General features: G+C 39.5%; 1 protein-coding gene across 8 annotated transcripts in view; it reads left to right on the forward strand.

The window, feature by feature from the left end:
• Window positions 1–24,127, forward strand: part of LOC306884038 (pleckstrin homology domain-containing family A member 7-like) — a 117,452-nt gene that overhangs the window by 67,227 nt on the left and 26,098 nt on the right. For 4 of the 8 annotated variants that reach the window (XM_079439666.1, XM_079439667.1, XM_079439673.1 and 1 more), the window contains 6 exons: window positions 5,889–6,064; window positions 10,654–11,085; window positions 13,022–13,556; window positions 15,433–15,516; window positions 15,771–15,896; window positions 22,711–22,764. In XM_079439666.1, coding sequence (XP_079295792.1) covers window positions 5,889–6,064; window positions 10,654–11,085; window positions 13,022–13,556; window positions 15,433–15,516; window positions 15,771–15,896; window positions 22,711–22,764 — 1,407 coding nt within the window. The remainder of the gene's footprint in view (window positions 1–5,888; window positions 6,065–10,653; window positions 11,086–13,021; window positions 13,557–15,432; window positions 15,517–15,770; window positions 15,897–22,710; window positions 22,765–24,127) is intronic. The other 4 variants (XM_079439669.1, XM_079439672.1, XM_079439668.1 and 1 more) reach the window with 3 other exon arrangements.

Below are 24,127 nucleotides of genomic sequence, written 5' to 3' on the forward strand. Positions count from 1 at the left end.
CCCCAAGATATGCTGTTGGTCTAATGTTTTCAGCTCTAACTGTCTTCTCTTAGTCAGCAATTAATTAGTTTGTCTGCATACTGTACATGTGAAGAAGAGTCTTGCATGTTTATTTTCTGTAATATTAAGATATCTTTAGAACTGTCTGTAGTAAGGTTCATTTCTGTATTTAAATATGAGCTGTTGGCCAAATCTGCATGGGCAAAACTTTCGCCCTCACGCAAAATTCTAGACTGCGTGAATTTCTATTGAAATGCCTGGATTTTGCACTCAAAAATTCACAGAAGAGTGGTACATGTGACTGCATCTTTTGAGTATGAGCAGTTTAGTGAATCAAAAACATACAGTGCAGCCTGAATACCGAATTAATGATTCTTAAAGGTCCCCTGAAATGCTTTGAAACACGCAGCGTTATTCTATGTGTTGACGTCATTTTAACTGAAACAGGAAAACAGGGCGGGACATATCAAGCAACCCTGCCCCTTTTTAAAATAGCCAATAGCATTCGTTTATATCACAGCTTGGGCTAAAGCCGTTCAGAGCCGTTGAGCTCCGTAAAGCCGCGTTTGACAGGGTATGACAGCCTCATTCATATTGCTATAAAATATAGCATTCTGTGTAGAATTCAAATAGGTCCGGTTTTGTGGTCTGCGCAGACTCGCGCATGTGATCCGCTCCGTGCTATCGTGTCTCTGGACCGGAGCAGAGTGTGTGTGTGTCTGGTTAGCGTGACACAGCGAAAAACCAGACTTCTTTTTTTCCTCAATGGAAAGCATATTTACACTGTCTGAATCATTCCCTGTCCCCTATATAGTGCACTGTGCCATTCACCATACGGAAAATACTAATTCTGTGAACAAGTGACCTATTTCAGCCACGGCTTCAGCGTCTATTTATATAGGGGGAGGGCACATCGAATTCTAGAGAGCATTTGATTGGACAGAAAGTTTGATGAGAAGATGAAGTACGATGTGACGTCAAAAAAATCGTTGAGCTGTTTGGCGGAAGTGATGAACTGCAAGCTTTGAATGCTTATCTTCTAAATGCGAATTTTTTCACTGTTTTGGTTTCATGGGACCTTTAAGAATATGTTCTTTTCAGAGAATCAACTGTCTGATTGTTGACAGATCTAAGAATATGAAGTCATGAAAGGTCTTATTTTTCATATAGGAAATGATATGACCTGTATTTGAATTCAAGCATAGACGAACTCATGATTCTTAGCTTTAATTGATTAATTTATTCAGCTAACGTTACAGCAGTTAAATATTATGGTGTTTATAACTCATCTGAGAACACTCATCTCCTGTTCTCTGGAGTGTTATACTTTTGCTCTCCCAGTGGCGTATTTCTGCTTAGCTTTGCTGCCTCTAATGTTAATTGCGTTTCCACTCACCCTGCTTATCTGACTGATATTTCACAATCAGGGACATTTCAACACATCTTCTAGCTTTGGTTAACTTTTTTCACATAGGCCGTTATTCACCTCCCTCTGTTTTTGCACAACTCACTCTTATTCTTTCATTCCTATTGGCCTATTGCTTCCTGTTGTGACCTGGTGCATTATGGGAGCTGAACCGGGTGCATCTGGTGGAAGGGCCGTCTCCTGAGTCAGCCTCTTGCATGAATAGGTACTCTAATTTCCATTCATTACTATCAGCGGATCTCCACTCCATCACCATCCCGTGTATGGCATTTTCCTAGGCAGATGAAAAATGCATATAGCCCATGTGCATTGATGTGTTTCAGCATGCATTCTGCAACTCATTCCGCTTCCTCAGGAACAGGCAATGCCAGCTCGACAATCTTATCTTCATATTCATCTCCCTGGTGTGAATATTGGATATGCTGATATGTCCTTATGAATGTGTGAATCTCATAGTAAAGATAAGGACTGTTGCAGACTGGCATTGCTCAATTCCTCTTCTCACTTCATCACATGCATCAGTATTTTCAGTGTTGGTTATCATCCACATATTTCTATTACACTACTACACTCTCATATACTATTCAGTCACTTTTCAATTTTCAGGACTGTAATAATATGAAGTGCATCTGTTGTTAAATGTATGTAATTATATTGACATTTTTTGCACTACCGTTCAAAAGTTTGGGGTTGGTAAGATTTATTTAATGTTGTTGAATCAAAAATAAAGCAAAAACAGTAATATTGTGAAATATAGCATTTTTTATATTTTAAATACATTTTCAAATATTTTAAAATGTAGTTTATTGTTGTGGCAACAAAGCTGAATTCTCAGTGGCTATTACTCCTGCAGAAATTATTCTAATATGCTGATTTGGTTTTCAAGAAACATTTAGTATTATCATCAGTTTTGAAAACCTGAAAACGTTGTGCTGCTATATATTTAATTATGGAAACTGTGATATTAGGTTCAAAAGAACAGCATTGTAACATTTATTACATTTACTGTCACATTTGGTCAATTTATTGCATCCTTGCTGAATAAAAGTATTAATTTCTTTAAATAAAATGAATGACCCCAAACTTTTAATGTGTAACACATCTGAATTGTTATTCTGGACTATTATGTATGTGTTTAACCAAATGTGAATTTCTCACAGACATTAAAGCCAAAGGATAGGTTTTGGAATTAAACAAATGTATGTATGTATGTATGTATGCAGTGTCTTCTTGAATGTTTAACTTCAATATAATTTCTTTCTGATGAACATTCCAGGTCATTTACAACTTCTAATCTGTAGACAACATTTGTGACATGTTTTTGAATACCACAGATATAACTTTGATTCCCTCGGACAAAAAATATATTTTTATATTTGACATAACTTATATGCAAATACATCAACTTTTTTATGGCTGTTCTTTTGCAACAGTTGTATATTTTATATTTTGGTGCCCCTGCCTTCATAACAGTTAAACTACAGTTCTGTTTTTGGTGATTTTTTACAACCTTAGGAGCATTGCTTTTTGTGCCACAGATGCTGTCCGTAGATATTAAGTAGTAAATATCCCAGAATATTCCTTTAACCTCTGAAGGGGTTGAGTGATTGAGCAAATTCCTCTGATTAATTACTGCATATCCCTCTTAGAGGGATAACGCTGAATGAAAGCCCAGGACTAGATGGGTAATCTGAGGTCATTAACTTCTTAAAGACAGGAATGTGAGATGCATATATATCAGCAGACAAGCTTTCCTTCAGCAGCTGATACTTGATATATTATAACAGGCATTGAAATCACTTTTCTCTTGCCCAGGTTTTTGTCTTTCATTTCTCATTGTTTGTCATGATAAAATGTTAGTAATGGTTACAAGATTTGTGCCTTCTTTTGACTTCTGTTGTGAATTTATTTTGTTTATTCATATTTGTATGTGTAGATGTGTGTAAATGAGTAAGAGATTTTATTACATTAAATTAAAAGCATTTTTAAAATAGAATAACATACAAAAAATGTCTCTACGTCCCCACAGATCAAACAAGTATCCTGAGATATGACACATGTCTCTCTGACAGCCCTAGGGTCTGTAAACTGCAGAAGAATGCAGGACACTATTGTATAGACCAGGGGTAGGCAACGTCGGTTCTGGAGTGCCGCTCTCCTGTAGAGTTTAGCTCCAACCCTAATCAAACACACATGAGCAAGCTAATCAAGGCCTCCAGGATTACTAAGGCTATAGGCAGGTGAGGTTTTTTTCAGGTTTGGAGCTAAAGTCTGCAGGACATCGGCACTCCAGGACTGACGTTGCCTACTCCGGGATAGACAGTCTGTCAATCATTTTGAGTGTTCAGGTTTGCTGGTATATTTTTCAGATGACAACACACACATCATATAGACCTCTGGTGGCATGTGTGCTATCAGGCAAAGAACTGCAACAAAGTTGATGAGAAAACAGTAGGATAATATGAAGACTTCAGGAGCCGATGTCGGATATTGGAGGGGCTGCTTTAGCCATTAGTGTGTGACAGGCGGGATAATAGACTCCTGGAGAGGCAGAAGAGATGTGCCATGAGCAGAGATGCAGCTGTCGAGTTGTGAATTAAGAGACACCTTCGATGTAGCCCAAAGGCTGCTGCATTGACTTTCTACAGAATGAGTCAATGTTACCAGATGTAAGCTCTGTGTGTGTGTGTGTGTGTGTGTGTGTGCATGTTTATGTGGTTTATGAGGATACAAATTTGTATAATGACATGGGTATGACAGAGGTATTACAATATGAAGGTGGTTTATGAGGACACTGCCTATGTCCCCGTAATTCAAAAGGCTTAAAAAACATACTAAATGGTGTTTTTTTGAAAATCAAAAAGCACAAAGTCTCCTGTGGGGGCTAAGTTTAGGTGTAGGGTTGCTGTAGAGCAATAGCACACACAGTTTGTTCAGTATAAAAACCATTACGCCTATGGAGAGTCCCCATAAACCACAAAAACCAACATGTGTGTGTATGTGTGTGTGTTGTTGTAGAGATGGAAAGGACGGTCTGCCGTTAGTCTGAATGGGTCTGGGTGGGACTGGCAAAAGCGCTGAGCTGGACTCTGTTTGTAAGCGTTTAGATGTGTGAGTGGTGGCCGTACCCCCATCAGAGAGATTAGACCAACAGTTGCATTTTGGCAGTAGCAGATTTAGTGAACAGAAGGTGCATGGAGCTAGTTTAACTGGGGAGCTGTTAACCCTGGCATTAAACATAGTAAGAGAATTAACAGCTTTGTTTGTGTAAGTATTTGTGTGCATCTTTAATATTGTGTATTTTTAACATTTGTGTGGTGTGTTTGGCATGTACAGTTGACCCAAAAGTATTTGAACACTTATGTGTACACTCGATAACCAAATGAAGAGGGGGAGGGCAAGTACAGAGACGCTTGTGTGTAAACCTTCTGCTGAAGTAAATTATATGTTACTCCTGGAATATGTGAAATATGTAGAAAAGAATTTCAATCATCTCTCTTCTCTCTGCAGGAACGGCTCAGTTTATTGATTTATCATTTGTTTGCTGTGTACTGAAGGTTGGAGTTCAGATCTTCAATGTTGATTTCCTGACATTGATTGGTTTTTATTCTATGGAAGCCTGTTTCTACCTAAAAGAGTTAAAAAAGTAAAAGGTTACTGATGGTTTAACTTAAAATAGTGACTTAATGTCCACATTATAAATGTATTTCTTGCAATTACAACTTTATTCTTTAGAACTGTGATTTTATACCTCAAAATTGTATTTCCCACATTTGTTTCCCTTATTTTTTTTATGAAAGAAATTAATACTTTTATTCAGCAAGGATGCATTCAATTGATCAAAATGAACAGTAAAGACATTTGTTAACTTTTTTAAAGATTTCAATTCTTAACTGCTGTTCTTTAGAACTTTTTTATTAGTCAAAGAATCCAAAGAATCACACATATTAAACTATAAATGGTTATTAAAAAAAATATATATATATTAAATTATAATATTTCATTTACTGTTTTCCAAATAAAAGCAGCCTTGGTGAGTAGGAGACTTCTTTTATAAGCATTATAAAAAATCACAGTTATTAGGCTTTTATACTCTAAGGCATAATGGGCTTCCATATTCTGATGCATAGTCTGACTGCAGTACAACAATCATTAATTTATTATTTTTCAACAAACGTCTCAAATGCTTGCACAGTACAGATCACTAGTGCAGATCATTTGACTGAAGTGCATGGTAGTATTTGTAACAATGATAATGCCGTTATCATTGGTTGGTAATCCTCTTAAAGGCCATTTCCTGAGCTCTGATGAACAAAATAAACAGACCAGTTGAGCATGACTCCTGAGCTTGCTACAGTGATGCTGTCACAGCAATACTGGGGCCCACTGGTTCGGTGCCTCACGTACAACCTCTATGTATGGTCAGATCTGATGGTCCCCTCTGTCTCTGTCTCTCCCTTAGGCCTGCCACACGGGAATGCGCTCCTACATTTATAATAAGAATTCTCTGATTGGCTCGCAGGCCGAGCACTGTGGCATGAGGACCTATTTCTTCAGCGCCGACACACAAGAGGACATGAATGGCTGGGTCCGGGCCATGAACCAGGCCGCGCTGATGCAAAGCCATGGCGCGAAGAGGTCAGTCACCTCCTGCTGCTGCAAATCTTTTCTCAGGGCTGGTGTCTAGAAACAAGATCAGTATCTCAGAGACCTGGCCAGTATATTCCATTAAATACAACAGGATAACCCTTTCTTTCTTTATTTATTTATTTTAGTGCTGCCAAAATGAGCACGTTAACGCAGGCGATTAATTTTTCCAGTTCAATGGCATTAAAAAATATTTAACGCAGGGGTGAAGCTAGTGATGGCACAACTGCTGCTTCTGTCTCTTTTTTCTTGACAAGAATTGTGTTTATTTAGACGCAGAACGTCTTTACGACCACATCAAACTGGAGACTTTTCGCACGCACTCCAACTTCACCTCAGTGGCAGTCGCTAGTCAAACGAGCTTGGAAACAGTACAGATGATGAGGCAGCTTCAGCGAACTGCGGTCAGATGAGATGTTGTCAGGCCATATATCAGTAAAAATAGATTTTCCTGTCCTGTCAGCTGTTATACTGTAGCCTGTATTATTTCATATTAAAGCATGCATGTCAGATATGCATCACATTGAGCAGCGGCAGCTAAATAACCTACCTAATGAGCTTCTGTGATGTCTATTAATCAAAGAACAAAAGAAAAATAGGAAATCAATAACTTTTGTAGCTTTAAGGATTCATCTACATTTAATTTAGAATTTAGTGTTTGATAACTTTACTCAATGTCTGTATATTTCCTACTTGCTGAAGGGCACAGGTATGACATTTATTATAATGGGTTCAAGTGAAGATTGTTTTAAGTTAACTGAAGTTAGAAGTTGTTATTTTTTAAAAGTCTAATAAATATTAAAATTGATAGCTCTCAATTATACTGTAATGTTGAATGGCTATAGTTAAATATTGGGAAAAAATTAAATTTTCCTAGACACATCAGTAGTATTGGTATCAGTGATACTCGCCTTCAGTCATAAAAAAGATGCCATTAAAAAAAGAAAAGAAAAATATACTGTCATGTTGTTTCTACATTAATTTGAAGATTGAATGTGAAATTATTGCAATACAAAAGTATATTTAAAAACTTTAATGTAGGGTGGGATTAATCACAATTAATTTCAGAAAAATTTGCAATTAATTAGTATTTTTTTTATTTATTTACAGCTCTTATTTATTTATTTTCAAACAGTGATTTTATTTTTCTGACATAATACAAACAAGTAAAAGCAGACAACAGATGCATATAAATTACAGAAAAAAATCCAAGATACATCAAAATAAATAATACACACCAATGAATTGAAACAAACAAACAAAAAAAAACATCCTTATTAAATCTTCCTGGTTGTGCTGGATTCATAGTAATATATTTTTTTGTATAATATATAAGAAATATTATAAGATTTTTTCCCCCCATAAATAAAAAGGACCTCTGGAACAACTTATCTTTTCTTCTGACATGGCCAAGGCTGCATGGTTGGAGAAAAATAATATTACCCAATAATATCTCTGTGTAATATTTTTCACTCCCTCATGGTCCAGTCAAATAGCTATGGATTTTGTCTAGACAGATCCCCTACACATGTCCTTAGAAGTTCCCTTGCATATTTTGTCTCAGAAAAATGTCACATTTAAAAAAGTAAATGCAGTTTAATGTTTTCTTTAGAACTGGCTTACAGTTCTAGACATATAAATATATAATAATAAGATATAAGTCTTCTCCTTACTGCTTTCTCCTCGCTCTTGAATTTCCTCTATTTAACACTCATTACTGTCACTTAAACTTTATTTTCCTTATTCTTTGATATTATGTTCTTTTGCCTTGGTCTGTATGTAATGTGATGATTGATTTTTCCAGCTATGAGAATTTCATGAACAATAGAAGTGAAGTGGTCTTAATGGTTTCTGGGCTACAGTTAAGTTAATTGATCTAGTTTAGGCTGTCCACTGATGTCTTCCATCTATCAGGGTTAAAGATACAGCCATTCTTGACTTTGAGCTCCATTCATTTTTATTCAACTCGGAAGGCCAGCAACACAAGCACATGCAAAAAAAGAGAAAAAAGTTGTATTTCGCTGTGTACCCAAATTTAAGTTTGGTGAGCTCTGAGCTGCAAATTCACAAAGCACAAATATATTAATCTTATAACAGACCCAAAGAGCATCTAAAACATCACAAATTGACCTCTCGGGTGAATTCAAAGCATACACAAACCTAAAATTGCCTGGTTTGCAGTATTTTGGGGTCTAAAGTAATTTTCTAGTCTCAGTATGACTGCAGCTTTGCTCTTTGTGCTGACTTGGTTGTGTATTTGAAACAGCTACTTCTTAACTTTTTAAAAATTCATTTTGGGGACAGTTTGCTGTCCTCGAAAGTATTTGGATTCTTTTTAAGATAGACATTCAAGTCACTGGAAATGCTGATGGCATTAATATAAACTGTAACTGTATGCTATGGAATAATTCACCTAAAATGAAAATTTACTTACCCTCAGGCCATCCAAGATGTGGATGATTTTGTTTCTTCATCAGAATGGATTTGGAGAAATGTATCATTACATCACTTGCTCAGCAATGGCTCCTCTGCACTGAATGAGTTCCATCAGAATGAGAGTCCAAACAGCTGAAAAAACATCACAATAGCCCACAAGTAATCCACATGACTTGCGGACTCCACATTTCGTTTCTAAATGGTACTTTGTTTTGTGGATTATTGTGATGTTTTTATCAGCTCTTTGAACTCTCATTCTGATGGCACCCATTCACTGCAAATAATACATTGGTGAGTAAGTAATCAAAGGCTAAATTTCTCTAAATCTGTTCTGATGAAGAAACACATTCATCTACATTTTGGATAGCCTGGGGGTGAGTAAATTTTCAGCAAATTGTAATTTTTGGGTGAACTGTTCCTTTAAGCTCTTGTCTAATGTGATGTATATAGATCACGGGTACAGCAAAAACAGCACGGTGTACTCATTCATCTGCTGCTGTTGTGCTGGTGCAGAGGCACAGTGCCATAGTTGTGTACACTTTGACACTGCAGCTCTGGGGAGGAGTATCACTGCGGCATGCTGCAGCCAGCTGACTGTGGGCCACCAGCCTAGAACACAGCACTCGGACTGGGGCGTGATGTTAGTGTGCTGCCCCCATGCTCTTCACTTCCATGAGTGCAGAGAGGATTTGTCCCTAGGGCTTTCCTTATATCTGGGCTTTTATAGTATACATAAAAAGGAGAGTAGGTGGTTAATAACCCTAAAGGTGGTTTATAATGTCATTTATGGTTGGTAGGGCTAGTGTAGTGGCTGTATTTGTTGGATTTTGTAGGCAAATGCTTTTACACAAGTGTGTGGATTGTTGGCAGTGTTGCTATACTTGCCAATCTGATGCCAGACCACCTGTCTGATCATGGTCAGGGGTGAAATGTCAGTGTTAGTGCTGCTGTACTGTTTTGAGGTTCTTCTGTAGGCCCTTGATTTGTTTGAGGGAGATTTTGAATATAATATAACAGTGCCATCTAGGGATAGATTGATAGTATTGCACATTATGACTTTACCTTTGTCAATTTAGATTTTTCATGTTTTGATGCATTTCAAGTTTCCTTTAGCTTTTTGTTTTTGCATTTTGCATAATAAATTTGTTTTAAATATTAACTTTTTGGGCTGATCTAATAAAGAAAATAAATAGCTGAAATGAACTGATGAAATTAAATTAATTGAAACATTATAGTTATGTATTAATGAATTATGCTAAATATATTTATTAATTATGCCATATCTGGTCAAATTAGCCTAAAATATACTGAAATTATGAGGTTATGCAGCCTATCACTAGGAAGAAATAATTAGTCAAATCTGTCTTCATTTGGGCACAAAAAGAGTTTGGCTTCCACAAAAATATTAAGCAATACCTGCTTTCAACAATAATAAGAAATATTTCTTGAGCAAATCAGCATATTAGAATGATTTCTGAAGGATCTTGTGACACTGAAGACTGGAGTAATGCATTCAGTTTTGCAGAAATGAATTATATTTTAAAATATATTAAAAGTTATATAATAATATTTTATTTAAATATATTAGAAGTTATTTTAAATTATTGTTATTGTAATTATTGTTTTTACTGTGTTTTTGATCAAATAAATATTGCTTTCGTAAGCATAAGATAATTATTTCAAAAATAAAAATCTTACAGACCTCAATGTTTCGAATAGTATGTATAATACAGTAGTACAAGAGTCACATGAGCTACTTTTATGATGTTTTTATGGCATAGTTTTGTGCTTTTTGGAGCATGACAGCTCTTGGTACCCTCCACCTTCATTGTGTAGTAGAAAGCAGCTCAGATGTTATGCTAAATTCTTCTTTTGATGTTCCACAGAAGAAAGAATGTCATACTTTTTTGAAATGTCATGTTGCAATTAGGATAGAGTTGGATATCTAGATAGTCGGTTCAAGGTCAGTTGTCTGCACAATGAGTTGTAGATTCAATTATAATTAATGCAAAAGTCTAAACTCATTTCTGTCCTTTTTGCTTCCTAATACTGATACATCATCCGAAATAAGTTATATCTCATGTTAAAGGTCAAATATTAACTGTTTGTTTTCTGCTATTAAATAACTCTCTTTCCTTCCACAGAGAAGCCGAAATAAGCTTCAAAACTGAGCAGCAAGCAGTCCTTCAGACCAACCATTTCAGCAGCAGCATCAAAAGCTCCTCCCAGGCAGAGGGCCTCCAGCAGACAGCGCATGTGGAGGTTGCAGAGCTGCGGCCAGAGCGAGCTGGGGAGGAATGCTACGTTTACAGCAAGGAATTGTTCGAGGATCCTGTTAAAATCTCCTCTGGAGAGTTGGAGATTTCCCAATCAGGTGCCCATTCTCGCCCACCTTCAACGGTGCCCACTCACAGGAACGGGCTGCCCCCCTCGGGCATACCTCCTGATCAGAATGGGAACGTGGTGTATAAGAGGGGTCTCGTACGCCGTACAGACACAGAGAAAAAGGTGCAAAGGAAAACTGCGCTGGCTCAGGTCGAGCACTGGGTGAAGGTGCAGAAAGGAGACCCCAAAAGGTCAGTTTTGTGTGTTTGTGCTGTGATAAGGCAAAAAAAAATGTTAGAAAAGCATACAGGGTAATATGTAATACTCTAATTAAATTATTAATGTAACATTGGGAACTCAAGCCATGTATGATTCAGTTCACATATAGATTCTTCTTATGCTATTATAGCTCCCACTAGTGGTAGTGATGTAAACACACTAAATATTAAAGGTAATATTTTGTGTTGTAGCAACAGCATTCTGGTTATTACAGTTATTTTTCCTTTTTTGTAAATACCATCCAGTAATCACATTTACACTATTGCACTTAAAATAAAAGCCTATGGGACATATCTACATTTTAGCAGAAAAACACCCTTCTAAGTCAACACCTTACCTTTAAGTTTATATATATATATATATATATATATATATATATATATATATATATATATATATATATATATATATATATATATATATATATATATATATATATATATATACTCACCGGCCACTTTATTAGGTACACCTGTTCAATTGCTTGGTAACACAAATTGCTAAGCAGCCAATCACATGGCAGCAACTCAATGCATTTAGGCATCTAGATGTGGTGAAGACGACTTGCATCAGAATGGGGAAGAAAGGGGATTTAAGTGACTTTGAACGTGGAATGGTTGTTGGTGCCAGACGGGCTGGTCTGAGTATTTCAAAAACTGCTGATCTACTGGGATTTTCACGCACAAACCATCTCTAGGGTTTACAGAGAATGGTCCGAAAAAGAGAAAATATCCAGTGAGCGGCAGTTGTGTGGACGAAAATGCCTTTGATGTCAGAGGTCAGAGGAGAATGGGCAGACTGATTAGAGATGATAGAAAGGCAACATTAACTCAAATAACCACTCGTTACAACCAAGGTATGCAGAATTCTAGCTCTGAACGCACAACACGTCAAACCCTGAAGCAGATGGGCTACAGCAGCAGAAGACCACACCGGGTGCCGTTCCTGTCAGCTAAGAATAGGAAACGGAGGCTACAATGTTGCAACATTCAGATGGTAGGGTCAGAATTTGGCATAAAGAACATGAAAACATGTATCCATCCTGCCTTGTCTCAACTGTTCAGGCGGGTGGTGGTGGTGTAATGGTGTGGGGGATATTTTCTTGGTACACTTTGGGCCCCTTAGTACCAATTGAGCATCGTTTAAACACCACAGCCTACCAGAGTATTGTTGCTGACCATGTCCATCCCTTTATGACTAATGTGTACCCATCTTCTGATGGCTACTTCCAGCAGGATAATGCAACATGTCACAAAGCTCAAATAATCTCAGACTGGTTTCTTGAACATGACAATGAGTTCACTTTACTCAAATGGCCTCCACAGTCACCAGATCTAAATCCAATAGAGCACCTTTGGGATGTGGTGGAACGGGAGATTCGCATCATGGATGTGCAGCCGACAAATCTGCAGCAACTGCGTGATGCTATCATGTCAATATGAACCAAAATCTCTGAGGAATTGTGACTCTGACATAGATTCAACACCTTGTTGAATCTATGTCAGGAAGAATTAAGGCAGTTCTGAAGGCAAAAGTGGGTCCAACCCGGTACTAGCAAGGTGTACCTAATAAAGGGGCCAGTGAGTGTATATATATATATTTATGTGTGTGTGTGTGTGTGTATATATAGATATGTCTGTTTCCCTTTTTATTAGTTTATTAGTATAATAATAATAATTATTTATTATTATTATTCTTTGTGTAATGGTTAATATATGAGTTATTATTGTTGTTGGTGATGAATAATAATAAATTTACAGCGAAGGCCAGAACAAAACCATTTTAAAAAAAATTAAATAAATGCTTTCATATAAATACTGTGTATAGCATATGAATGCTAACTGACAGTGGGAAGGACAGAATATTAAGAGTAAAATAACTTTTTTTTTTTTTTTTACGAAATTACAGCCATCCCACTGCTGAGTACACGCTACCCAGACGGACACCTCCTCTCCAGCCTAAGTCCGTCATGATGGATACGTACCAGTCGTTGCCAAAGACCACTCGCCACCACTCCGGAGGCAGTTCCCCATCAGTGCCCCGCAACCTGCCTAGTGACTATAAGTACGCCCACGACCGTCTTAGTCACTTTCGTATGTCCACTGATGAGCGGTTGGCCACTAAAGAGGGCATGGTGTGGCAGCTATACGAGTGGCAGCAGCGCCAACAGTTCCGCCATGGAAGCCCCACCGCACCAATCTACACCGGCCCTGACTACATGGACACGTCTGCCTTCAGAGTTACTCTGGAAATGCCACGATCCATATCTGTGCCACCATCACCATGTGACATACCCCCACCCGGCCACCCCTCCAAGTCCTTGTCCCCACGAAGGCCCCACACGCCCGCCGACAGGGTGACGGTGCGCCCGCTGGATGACTTCGCCACCGTGGACACTCCCAGTTTGGGTTCTCCCAGAGGAATATGTTCCCAGATCTCAAAGGTAGGGAATGTGGAGCAGTTCACATGATCTCACAATTTCAAATTAGTTGTGGTGAGTTCTTCTTTTTGTTCAGACCACAGAAGTGCTGACCACCAAAGACGTTAAGGGTTATGGGAAAACCAAGTTTTCATTTACTCAAACTTTGATTTGGACTTTGTGACAGGATTCACACAGTCTTCACTCAGGCCTTGATTCCCAGGTGCAGAGGGTGTGTTAAAAGAGAGCATTTTTGTTTATGTGTGTCGCTGAAGATGCTTGTGTGACAAATAGTAGCATCTACCATCTACACCCCCCACATGAGAGCGCCGCTCCCAGTGCCACATTCACACGCAGCAGCAGTCACACAAGCCTCTGTGCCTCTTACAAGTTAACATACTGTGACTACCATTTCTGCTCTGCATACGTCAGGACTCGTGTGAACTCACTAATTACATGCCTCCAACAGAAAGATTCACAGAAGCCGTCAAAAACCAGATAGAAAGAAAAAACAGACCTTCAGTCAATGTGCAGTGATACCACAAAAAATATAAAAATCTGAAATGCTAGTGAAAATGCTGTAATTGTTTCATTACATATTATATTATAAGCATAACAATTTACAATTAATTGAGAAATTAGTATTTTTAGGATAATTTTAGTGTGATAATTAGCATGATTTGAGAATGCTTAAAGAGAAAGAATTAGGTTATTTAGATTTTTTTTCCCCCCAGAGAATCTTGTAAAAAAAAAAAAAAAGTATGACAGTTTCCACGAAAATATTACGCAGAACTGTGTTCAGCATTGACAATAGCGAGAAATATATCAGGAGGATCATGTGACACTGAAAACTGAAGTAAAGGAAAAAAAAGAGTTATTTTAAGTTGTAATGTTATTTCATAATATTACTGTTTTTACTGTATTTTTGAATAAATAAAAGTGGAACATAAGAGACTTATTTCATGAACATTAAAAAAAATACCCCAAACATTACAAGTTTTTCTGCATTTTAATCACTTGTTGCCTTCAAGTTTACATTGTTCCAGAGTTTTTATTTATTTATTTATCTACTTATTTATTTATTTTTGGAATTGTATTCAAACATTTTTAAAAGTACAGATATTGCAGTGCCTCAATTAATTGAAAGTACTGCATGTGACAAATTAGAAAATAATAAAAAATGTTGATTTCTATATCAAAACATATATATATATATATATATATATATATATATATATATATATATATATATATATATGTGTGTGTGTGTGTTGAATGTTTCTGTGTTTCGTAGAGCGTGTTTTCATAGCTGCTGTCATGGAGCATATCTCTATGGATGATAACTAGATTGTGTTTAGCTGGTAAGATTCGCCAAAGGCTAAGCAAAGCGCCCAATGAACCTCCTCAGCAGTGGTCTCTTTCTTCTGATCTTGTATTTAAATAAAAAACCTATTACAGCAAAAATGCAGTGCCGTGGGATTCGCATTGGAAACAGAGTCTACAGTGCTACTTTGCTGGTAGCTAACAAATGTTATTTTAAGAAAACAGGTTAAAGATAATTTATGTGTAGTTAATTAAAACTCTTGTTGTTTGTGTCCTTTTGAGTTGCTATGATGGACCTAGATGAAGAATTTTGTATGTTAAGCAAAACTGTCAAACCCTCAAAGCCCTGTGGCACATTTGAAATCAAGCACACATTTTCTTAGCTAAAATAAACAGATGAATGAGTAAATGTGCTCTGCTGAGCCCTAGTTTTGTGAAACTGACTTTTACTTGAGTTTAAAAATGTAGAGCATCTATAAACTAAAAGAGAGTATTTGCGAACAAAAGTGATAAAACTGGGATATTCTTCATTTTCATTGTAAATGTCACCATTTTTTGTATTTTTGTGTCATTACAGACCTCACAAATAGAGAGAAGATCCATGCCAACGATGGGATACATCACACACACAGTCAGTGCACCAAGTCTGCATGGAAAAACGGTAAGACTTCCATAGAGAGCAGACTTTTTCCAGACAAACTATCTAGGAAACATAGGGGTTCTGCTTGGTAGATGACATTGTGGCCACAAGGAGCGTTTTGTTTTCTAGTTTTGAGACAAAACTCAAAGACTGGCAGTTACAGTTCGCCTTAGTCCACTTCTATTGGCCAAATTTCACAACATCTTGGTGAAATTGACCGCCCTGGTGGTCACCTCATGAAGTGCTTTCTCTCCCGTCTCCCCGCTGTCCTGCAGCCGGAGGAGTTGACCCTGCTGCTCATCCAGCTCAGGAGACACCGGGCCAAGATGGCCAGCGTGCGCAGCGACACATTCACACACCTGCAGAACCAGCACAACGGCCTCTCAGGCCCCAGTTTGCAGGTTAGAGGGTCACATTTCCCCCTCAACCCACCCTGAGCCCCCCTCCCATTTGAGCATATCATACCCTCCTTTCCCTAACTCCCATACCGTGCTCATCTTATGCTGTTGGTTGTAGTTATGATTGCGTTAGTTTGGTGTTAGCTCTCCGTTAGCATGGAGTCTGCAATAGAATGTTACAGCTTGGGCTGCGCAATTTGATGTAACAGTCTGTTTTGTGTTTTTGAAGATATTTTCTTCCACATTTAGCATTTTTTTGACTTTTTTTAATAGATTCTTCCTTTCTTGTATTTTGGATCATCAGATTGCAGGATAACAGCATGTTATGAAAGAGAACTGTGCTGTTCTTGCACATACCCTAAACACGCGCACGAGCATAGAGACGTATTTTAGACGGAGTGGAAATACAGAGTTCATTAAATATAATGCTTGAATAAAATATTTGCTTATCCGAAAAATCATCTGATCTGTGACTCAAAAACCACAATATGATCTGTTGAACCAATAAATATACAGTACACATGCACACACACACACACACATATATGTATATATATATGCAGGGTGCGATTTTTAGGGGAGATTCCCCCCCCTCTGGTTTATACATCCCTGCCTCTGCTGAATTATTTTTATCCCCGATCTGAATCAAATGATTCGTGAAACGCGATTCGATTGGAGCACTTCGAAACAGTGAATCATTTTGCGACGCAATGGTTTAAGCTCCATTGATAATATTCTTTGTTCGGCTTTCTCTATATAATGTATTCGTTGTTTGAATCACCGGGAAAATGAAATCATTACAATTAATAGGCCTAACTACAATGGTTTTATTAAATTGTGATCACAATTAAATACAGTTTCCGTCGTATTAAAAATTTTCATGACGTGACACCCATTTACTTGCCTAAAAATACGGATTTATGATGTGCGTTATTAACAGATTACACAAATCGCACCTTGTGTATATATATATATATATATATATATATATATATATATATATATATATATATATATACATACACATATATATATATATACACTCACTGGCCACTTTATTAGGTACACCTTGCTAGTACCGGGTTGCACCCAATTTTGCCTTCAGAACTGCCTTAATTCTTTGTGGCATAGATTCAACAAGGTGTTGGAAACATTCCTCAGAGATTTTGGTCCATATTAACATGATAGCATCACGCAGTTGCTGCAGATTTGTCGGCTGCACATCCATGATGCGAATCTCCCGTTCCACCACATCCCAAAGGTGCTCTATTGGATTGAGATCTGGTGACTGTGGAGACCATTTGAGTAAAGTGAACTCATTGTCATGTTCAAGAAACCAGTCTGAGATGATTTGAGCTTTGTGACATGGTGCATTATCCTGCTGGAAGTAGCCATCAGAAGATGGGTACACTGTAGTCATAAAGGGATGGACATGGTCAGCAACAATACTCAGGTAGGCTGTGGTGTTTAAACGATGCTCAATTGGTACTAAGGGGCCTAAAGTGTGCCAAGAAAATATCCCCCACACCATTACACCACCACCAGCAGCCTGAACAGTTGAGACAAGGCAGGATGGATCCATGCATTCATGTTCTTTACACCAAATTCTGACCCTACCATCTGAATGTCACAGCAGAAATCGAGACTCATCAGACCAGGCAATGTTTTTCCAATCTTCTATTGTCCAGTTTTGGTGAGCCTGTGCGAATTGTAGCCTCTGTTTCCTGTTCTTAGCTGACAGGAACGGCACCCGGTGTGGTCTTCTGCTGCTGTAACCCATCTGCTTCAGGGTTTGACGTGTTGTGCGTTCAGAGCTAGAATTCTGCATACCTTGGTTGTAACGAGTGGTTATTTGAGTTACTGTTGCCTTTCTATCATCTCTAATCAGTCTGCCCATTCTCCTCTGACCTCTGACATCAAAGGCATTTTCGTCCACACAACTGCCGCTCACTGGATATTTTCTCTTTTTCGGACCATTCTCTGTAAACCCTAGAGATGGTTTGTGCGTGAAAATCCCAGTAGATCAGCAGTTTTTGAAATACTCAGACCAGCCCGTCTGGCACCAACAACCATTCCACGTTCAAAGTCACTTAAATCCCCTTTCTTCCCCATTCTGATGCAAGTCGTCTTCAACACATCTAGATGCCTAAATGCATTGAGTTGCTGTCATGTGATTGGCTGCTTAGCAATTTGTGTTACCAAGCAATTGAAGGAGGACCCAAATAAGCTACGGAACAAACATATGAGATATACCCCCAGGGGAGCCCGAGAGGGGGGGAGAATGAGCACCCCAGCCGGACAGACACAAGTTTAACGAACAATAGCAATGGACAAACGTTGACGAGAAGAGAGTGTTTTTGTGGAAAGATCTGCAAAAATGAGAGAGGCCTAAAGATCCATCAAACAAAGATGAAATGCAAGGTGAGACTACAACCATCACAATGCTCAGGACTAGTGCCTGGTGAGACAGAGGAGGAGCAGGGCCCAGAAGCACCCCACAGAGCCCAGAGCCTCCAAGTGGTGCCGTTAGTCCCTCCAAGCAGGCCATCGGAGAAGAGAAGGATCAAGTTGCCTCAAGCCTCTAAAACATCAGAGTGGCAGAAGTTCGACGAGGATGTGGATGCAGTGCTAGAAACAACGGCCAAAGGGGATGTGGAGAGGAGACTGCAGGCTATGACAACTATCATAGTGAGTATGGCTGCGGAAAGGTTTGGAGTTGAGGAAGAAAGAGGAGCTAGGCAGCCCTACAGCATGAACCAGCGGGCTGTTAAAATTCACAACATCAGGGCAGAGCTGAAAGCCTTGACCAAACAGTATAAGGTGGCAAGACAAGAGGAGCGGGCGCCATTGGTAGAGCTTCGTACTGTGCTCAGGAAGAGACTCCTTACCCTGCGCAGGGCAGAATACCACAGGAGGCGGTGCAGAGAAAGAGCTCAGAAACGCACTGCCTTCATCAGCAACCCATTTGTGTTCACCAAACAGCTCCTCGGACAGAGACGCAGCGGACGCTTAGCCTGTGCAAAGGAGGATGTCGAGCAACACCTTCAAAACACTTTCAGTGACGCCACCAGAGACCAAGACCTGGGACAGTGTGATACAGTGTTAAGACCACCAGAGCCAACGGTGGCATTCGACCAGAGGGAACCCCTCTTGAAAGAAGTTCAAGATGTGGTAAAGAGGGCAAGAACCGGGTCAGCACCAGGACCAAGTGGAACCACTTACAAAGGTATACAAGCACTGTCCCAAGTACACCGGCTTTGGAGGATCCTAAAGGTCATCTGGAGAAGAGGAAAAGCAGCGCAACAGTGGCGGTTTGCTGAGGGTGTGTGGATCCCTAAAGAGGAGGACGCCAAAGAGATCAGCCAGTTCAGAATCATCTCACTACTCAGTGTTGAGGGGAAGATCTTCTTCAGCATTGTGGCTAGGCGGCTGGCTGACTTCTTCCTTAAGAACGGGTACATCGACACCTCAGTGCAGAAAGGCGGCATTTCTGGTGTACCGGGGTGTTTAGAACACACAGGCGTGGTCACGCAGCTCCTTAGAGAAGCAAGGGAGAACAAGGGAGATCTGGTGGTCCTCTGGTTAGATCTGGCCAATGCCTATGGCTCTATGCCCCACAAGCTGGTGTGGGAAACACTGGAGAGGCACCATGTTCCAGCTGCAGTCAGAGACCTCATTCTGGATTATTACAGCGAGTTCAGTCTGAGAGTCTCAGCAGGGTCAGTAACATCAGAGTGGCATAGATTGGAGGTTGGAATTATCACAGGCTGCACCATCTCCGTGATCCTGTTCGCACTAGCAATGAACATGTTGGTAAAATCTGCTGAACCAGAGTGTAGAGGCCCCAAGTCCAGGTCCGGGATCCGCCAACCACCAATCCGTGCGTTCATGGACGACCTGACAGTAACCACTGAGTCAGTGCCTGGAGCCAGATGGATCTTGAGAGGCCTAGAGAGGCTGTTGGGATGGGCCAGGATGCCTTTTAAGCCAGCAAAGTCAAGATCCTTGGTCCTGAAGAAGGGCAGAGTGGTCGATAAGTTCCGGTTTTCGATCTCAGGAACACCGATCCCTACCATCTCCGAGAAGCCTGTGAAAAGCCTGGGGAGGTACTTTGACAGCAGCCTCAGGGACACAGCTTCAATAAAGAACACCTGTGAGGAGTTGGAGAAATGGCTGAAGAGCGTCGACAAAACAGGCCTACCTGCATGCCTTGGCAAATTCAAGGCATGGATCTATCAGCACGGGATTCTGCCGAGGATACTGTGTCCACTGCTTCTCTATGAATTCCCGATCTCCACCATTACAGACCTGGAGAGGAGAGTCAGCCGCTACCTGAGGAGATGGTTGGGTCTACTGCGGAGCTTAAGCAACATCGCACTCTATGGAAACAGCTGCAAACTCACACTACCTCTGAAATCTATCGAGGAGGAGTTCAAGGTTTTGCGTGCAAGAGAGGTGCTGCAGTTCTGGGAATCAACAGACCCAAAAGTCTCTGGGGCAGGGGTGGTAGTCAAGACTGGCAGGAAGTGGAGAGCAGAGGTGGCAGTGGAGCAGGCAGAGTCCCGTTTGCGCCATGGAGTCCTTGTGGGAACTGTGGCCAGAGGAAGGGCGGAGCGGTGGGGATGAGACAGCAAGGCGCATGGACTAGATGGGAGCAAGTTGTGGAGAGGAAGATCTCGTGGACTGACCTGTGGAGGGCAGAACCACACCGCATCAAGTTCCTGGTCCAGGCGGTCTATGATGTTCTTCCCAGCCCATCCAACCTGCACTGCTGGGGCTTGGCCGAATCACCAGCATGCCCCCTCTGCCAGAAGAACAAGGGGACCCTTGAGCACGTATTGAGTTGTTGCCCAAAAGCTCTGGGGGAAGGCCGATACCACTGGCGTCATGATCAGGTGCTCAAGACTATCACAGAGAGCATCTCTAGTGCTGTTTCCATCTGCCAAAAGTCCAGACCTAGGAAGCAAACCATCAGCTTCATTAGAGCCGGAGAAAAGCCAGGAACAAAGAAAGGAACATCAGGGCTTCTCCAAACTGCACAGGACTGGCAGCTATCAGTAGACCTGGGCAAGCAGCTCAAGTTCCCCCAGCATGTAGTTAAGACCTCACTCAGACCTGATATCATCCTGGTATCTGAGGCAACAAAAAATGTTGTCATGCTGGAGCTCACCGTGCCATGGGAGGAGCGAATGGAGGAGGCCTTTGAACGGAAAAAGGGGAAATATCAGGACTTAGTCAGCGACTGCCACGAACAAGGCTGGAAGGCAAGGTGCTTGCCTGTAGAGGTAGGGTGCAGAGGCTTTGCTGGACAGTCCCTCTGCAGGGCATATACTGCACTCGGCATCACAGGCGAAAGGAGGAGAAGAGCTATCTGTAACAGCACAGAGGCAGCGGAGAAAGCCTCTAGGTGGCTCTGGATTAAGAGAGCGGAACCGTGGTTGAGCTGCCAGGGCACAAGCTGAGGCTTGATCAACCTCAGCTGGGTCGCCTGAGTGAGGGTGTCTGATGTTCGAGAGACCCGAAACACCCGATAACCTCAGGATACATCACTGATGATGTGCCCTGCTGCATCAGAAGATGTATCATCACAACAGGTGTAACTAATAAAGTATCCGGTGAGTATGTGTATATATATATATATATATATATATATATATATATATATATATGTATATATATGTGTGTGTATATATATATATGTATATATATATATATATATATATATATATATATATATGTATATGTGTATATGTATGTATGTATGTGTATATGTATGTGTGTGTGTGTGTGTGTGTGAACCCCCCCCCCCCCAGCCAGTCCAAGATAATATTTTAAAAGCGTTACCGGTCCGTGGTGTAAAAAAGTTTTGAAGACACCTAAATTACAGGGTTGCACATTATAAATGAACTAGCTTTCTACAACATTTACAGCATTGTTGTAAAATACTTCATTGTATGTTTTTTTTTATTTTTTAGTGAACTTTGACCCACACCACAGTGCATCAGATTTAGAGTTCATACTGAAGTTTAGGGGCATTCAGTGGCCTTCCTGATACTAAATTGTCAGAACTTTTCTTTTTGTAAAAAAAACAATCAAACAAAAACAGATAGAGAAACAAAAAAATGTATTATGTACACTACTGTTCAGAAGTTTAGGATAAGTACATTTTCTTTAAATGTTTTTGAAAGCCATCTCTTAGGCTCATCAAAGCTTTTATTTGGTCAAAAATGCAGTTCAAACAGTAATATTGTGAAGTGTTATTACAATTTAAATAAATGTTTTCTATTATATTTTAAAATATAATTTCCTTTGATGGTAAAGCTGAATTTTTAGCAGCTATTATTCCAGTCTTCAATGTGACATAATCCATCAGAAATAATTCTAATATACTGATTTGCTTCTCAAATTTTTTTTTTTTATTATCAGCGTTGAAAACAGTTGCTTAATGTTTTTTGGAAACTGTGATACATTTTCAGCATTCTGTGCTGAATAGAAAGTTAAAAAACCAGCACAGAAATGTCAAATATTTTAACATTATAAATATCTTTATTGTTACTTTGGATCAATTTAATACATCTTTGCTAAATGATGTTACATTATATGCTAAAAATAGTATTAATTTCTAAAGCAAAAAAATACCTCAAACTTTTGAACAGTATTATATATTTTTAAATAACCATCATAACATGCACTTGCACAATGTGTAATAATGTACCAGCATTTGGATTTACTGTGCGCATGAAAATCAGTTTCAGTCTTGCATGTTATACTCTCAACCATGTGTCATGTGACCTGTATCTTCATTTCCCATTTAAAGGCAGATGACACTTACATCCAGCTGAAGAAGGACCTGGAGTATCTAGACCTGAAGGTGGGCTCTAGTGGATCTGCCTTCACCTACCTCCTCCTCTCATCTTCTCCCTCTCTCCTCAAGGCATAAATTCTTCCTGATTTCCCCCCTCTCCTTATTCTCTATAGCAGCTGCCCTGCTCTCTAACCCTGAAGGACGTGTAGAGTGAATTTTGAAATCGATGATTAAAAATTTTTACATCAGTCAATATTCACGGAGAGCAATGTGTGATTTTAAGCTTTTGCAGTTAAAAATCAGATTTTATGCTGCAGTTTAGCAATAAAAGTCTTTATGGATGCATGGATGCAGTGACTATTGATGGCTCCCAGGAGGAGATTTTGATTTTGCTAGAATTTGATTCTGAGTTGTTTTTCTTATGTCCAGTGACATCAGTGGCCTTTAGAGCTCTTATATAGAGTTTCTCCACTTTTGTCACAAACGTTTTATGTTCACCGACTTTTCCGATCCTGTTTGATATGGAGCGCATAACCTGCTTTAATTATTAATTCAGAATTCAAATGTATACATTGCCTAAATTTATACCCACAGTTCACAAAAACCCTTTTATCTTCATTTCAAACAGATGAAAAGTATTGAACCTCTCATCTATTCGGTACACAGTGCATTCTGTCTGAATGTAAGGATGGTGTGTGTAACAAAATGTGACCATTTCATGCCTTCACCTGCTGTTGTGATGTAACCCCCCGGACCATTATCGTTGCTCTGCAGAGTCATTCCTATGTGCATGTGCTACTTTGACAGCTTAATTTTTTTTTTCAAGGACGCCCAAGGTTGTTCTTTAGGTAAAATATCGATACTGCTCTGGTGAGGGATTGTTATAGCGATTGCATTGTAATTGTGAACATTATGTAAAGGCTGTGCTAATTATTTCCATGAAGACATTAGGCCTCAAGGAATTACCCTAAAAGAGTCTGAGGTTTTCTGTTAATGAGTGAACGTTTACAGACAGCTGCTCTTACTTATAAAGTATCCTTTAGCTAACCTCTGTTTATCACTAAATGATTCACTCCCACACGGTTCATGTTAAGTTCACCACTGATGAAAAGTATTGATACCTTGCCAAATCAAGAGCAGCGCTTTGGGTGGATCATTGCGGCTTTCCCCAAATACCCCAGTTGCTGTTTGTACGTAAACACATCGCAGAGCTTCCAAAAAGAGTGTTGGTTTGATTTTTGTTGTTGTTGTTGTTTTGTTCATTTCGAGATATTATAAGTTTGCTAAAGCACAGTTTGTTTATGATTTCAACAACCCTTTGTCAATAGACTGTGCAGTCTTTATGGTTGCTTGATCGATGCAACCTTACAGCTTCTTAGTCTTGATGTTGATGCTAATGTCTTTGAAAGTGTATTAGCTTTTGCATTTC

Source organism: Barbus barbus (assembly GCF_936440315.1).
Source record: "Barbus barbus genome assembly, chromosome: 1".
NCBI lineage: Eukaryota > Metazoa > Chordata > Actinopteri > Cypriniformes > Cyprinidae > Barbus > Barbus barbus.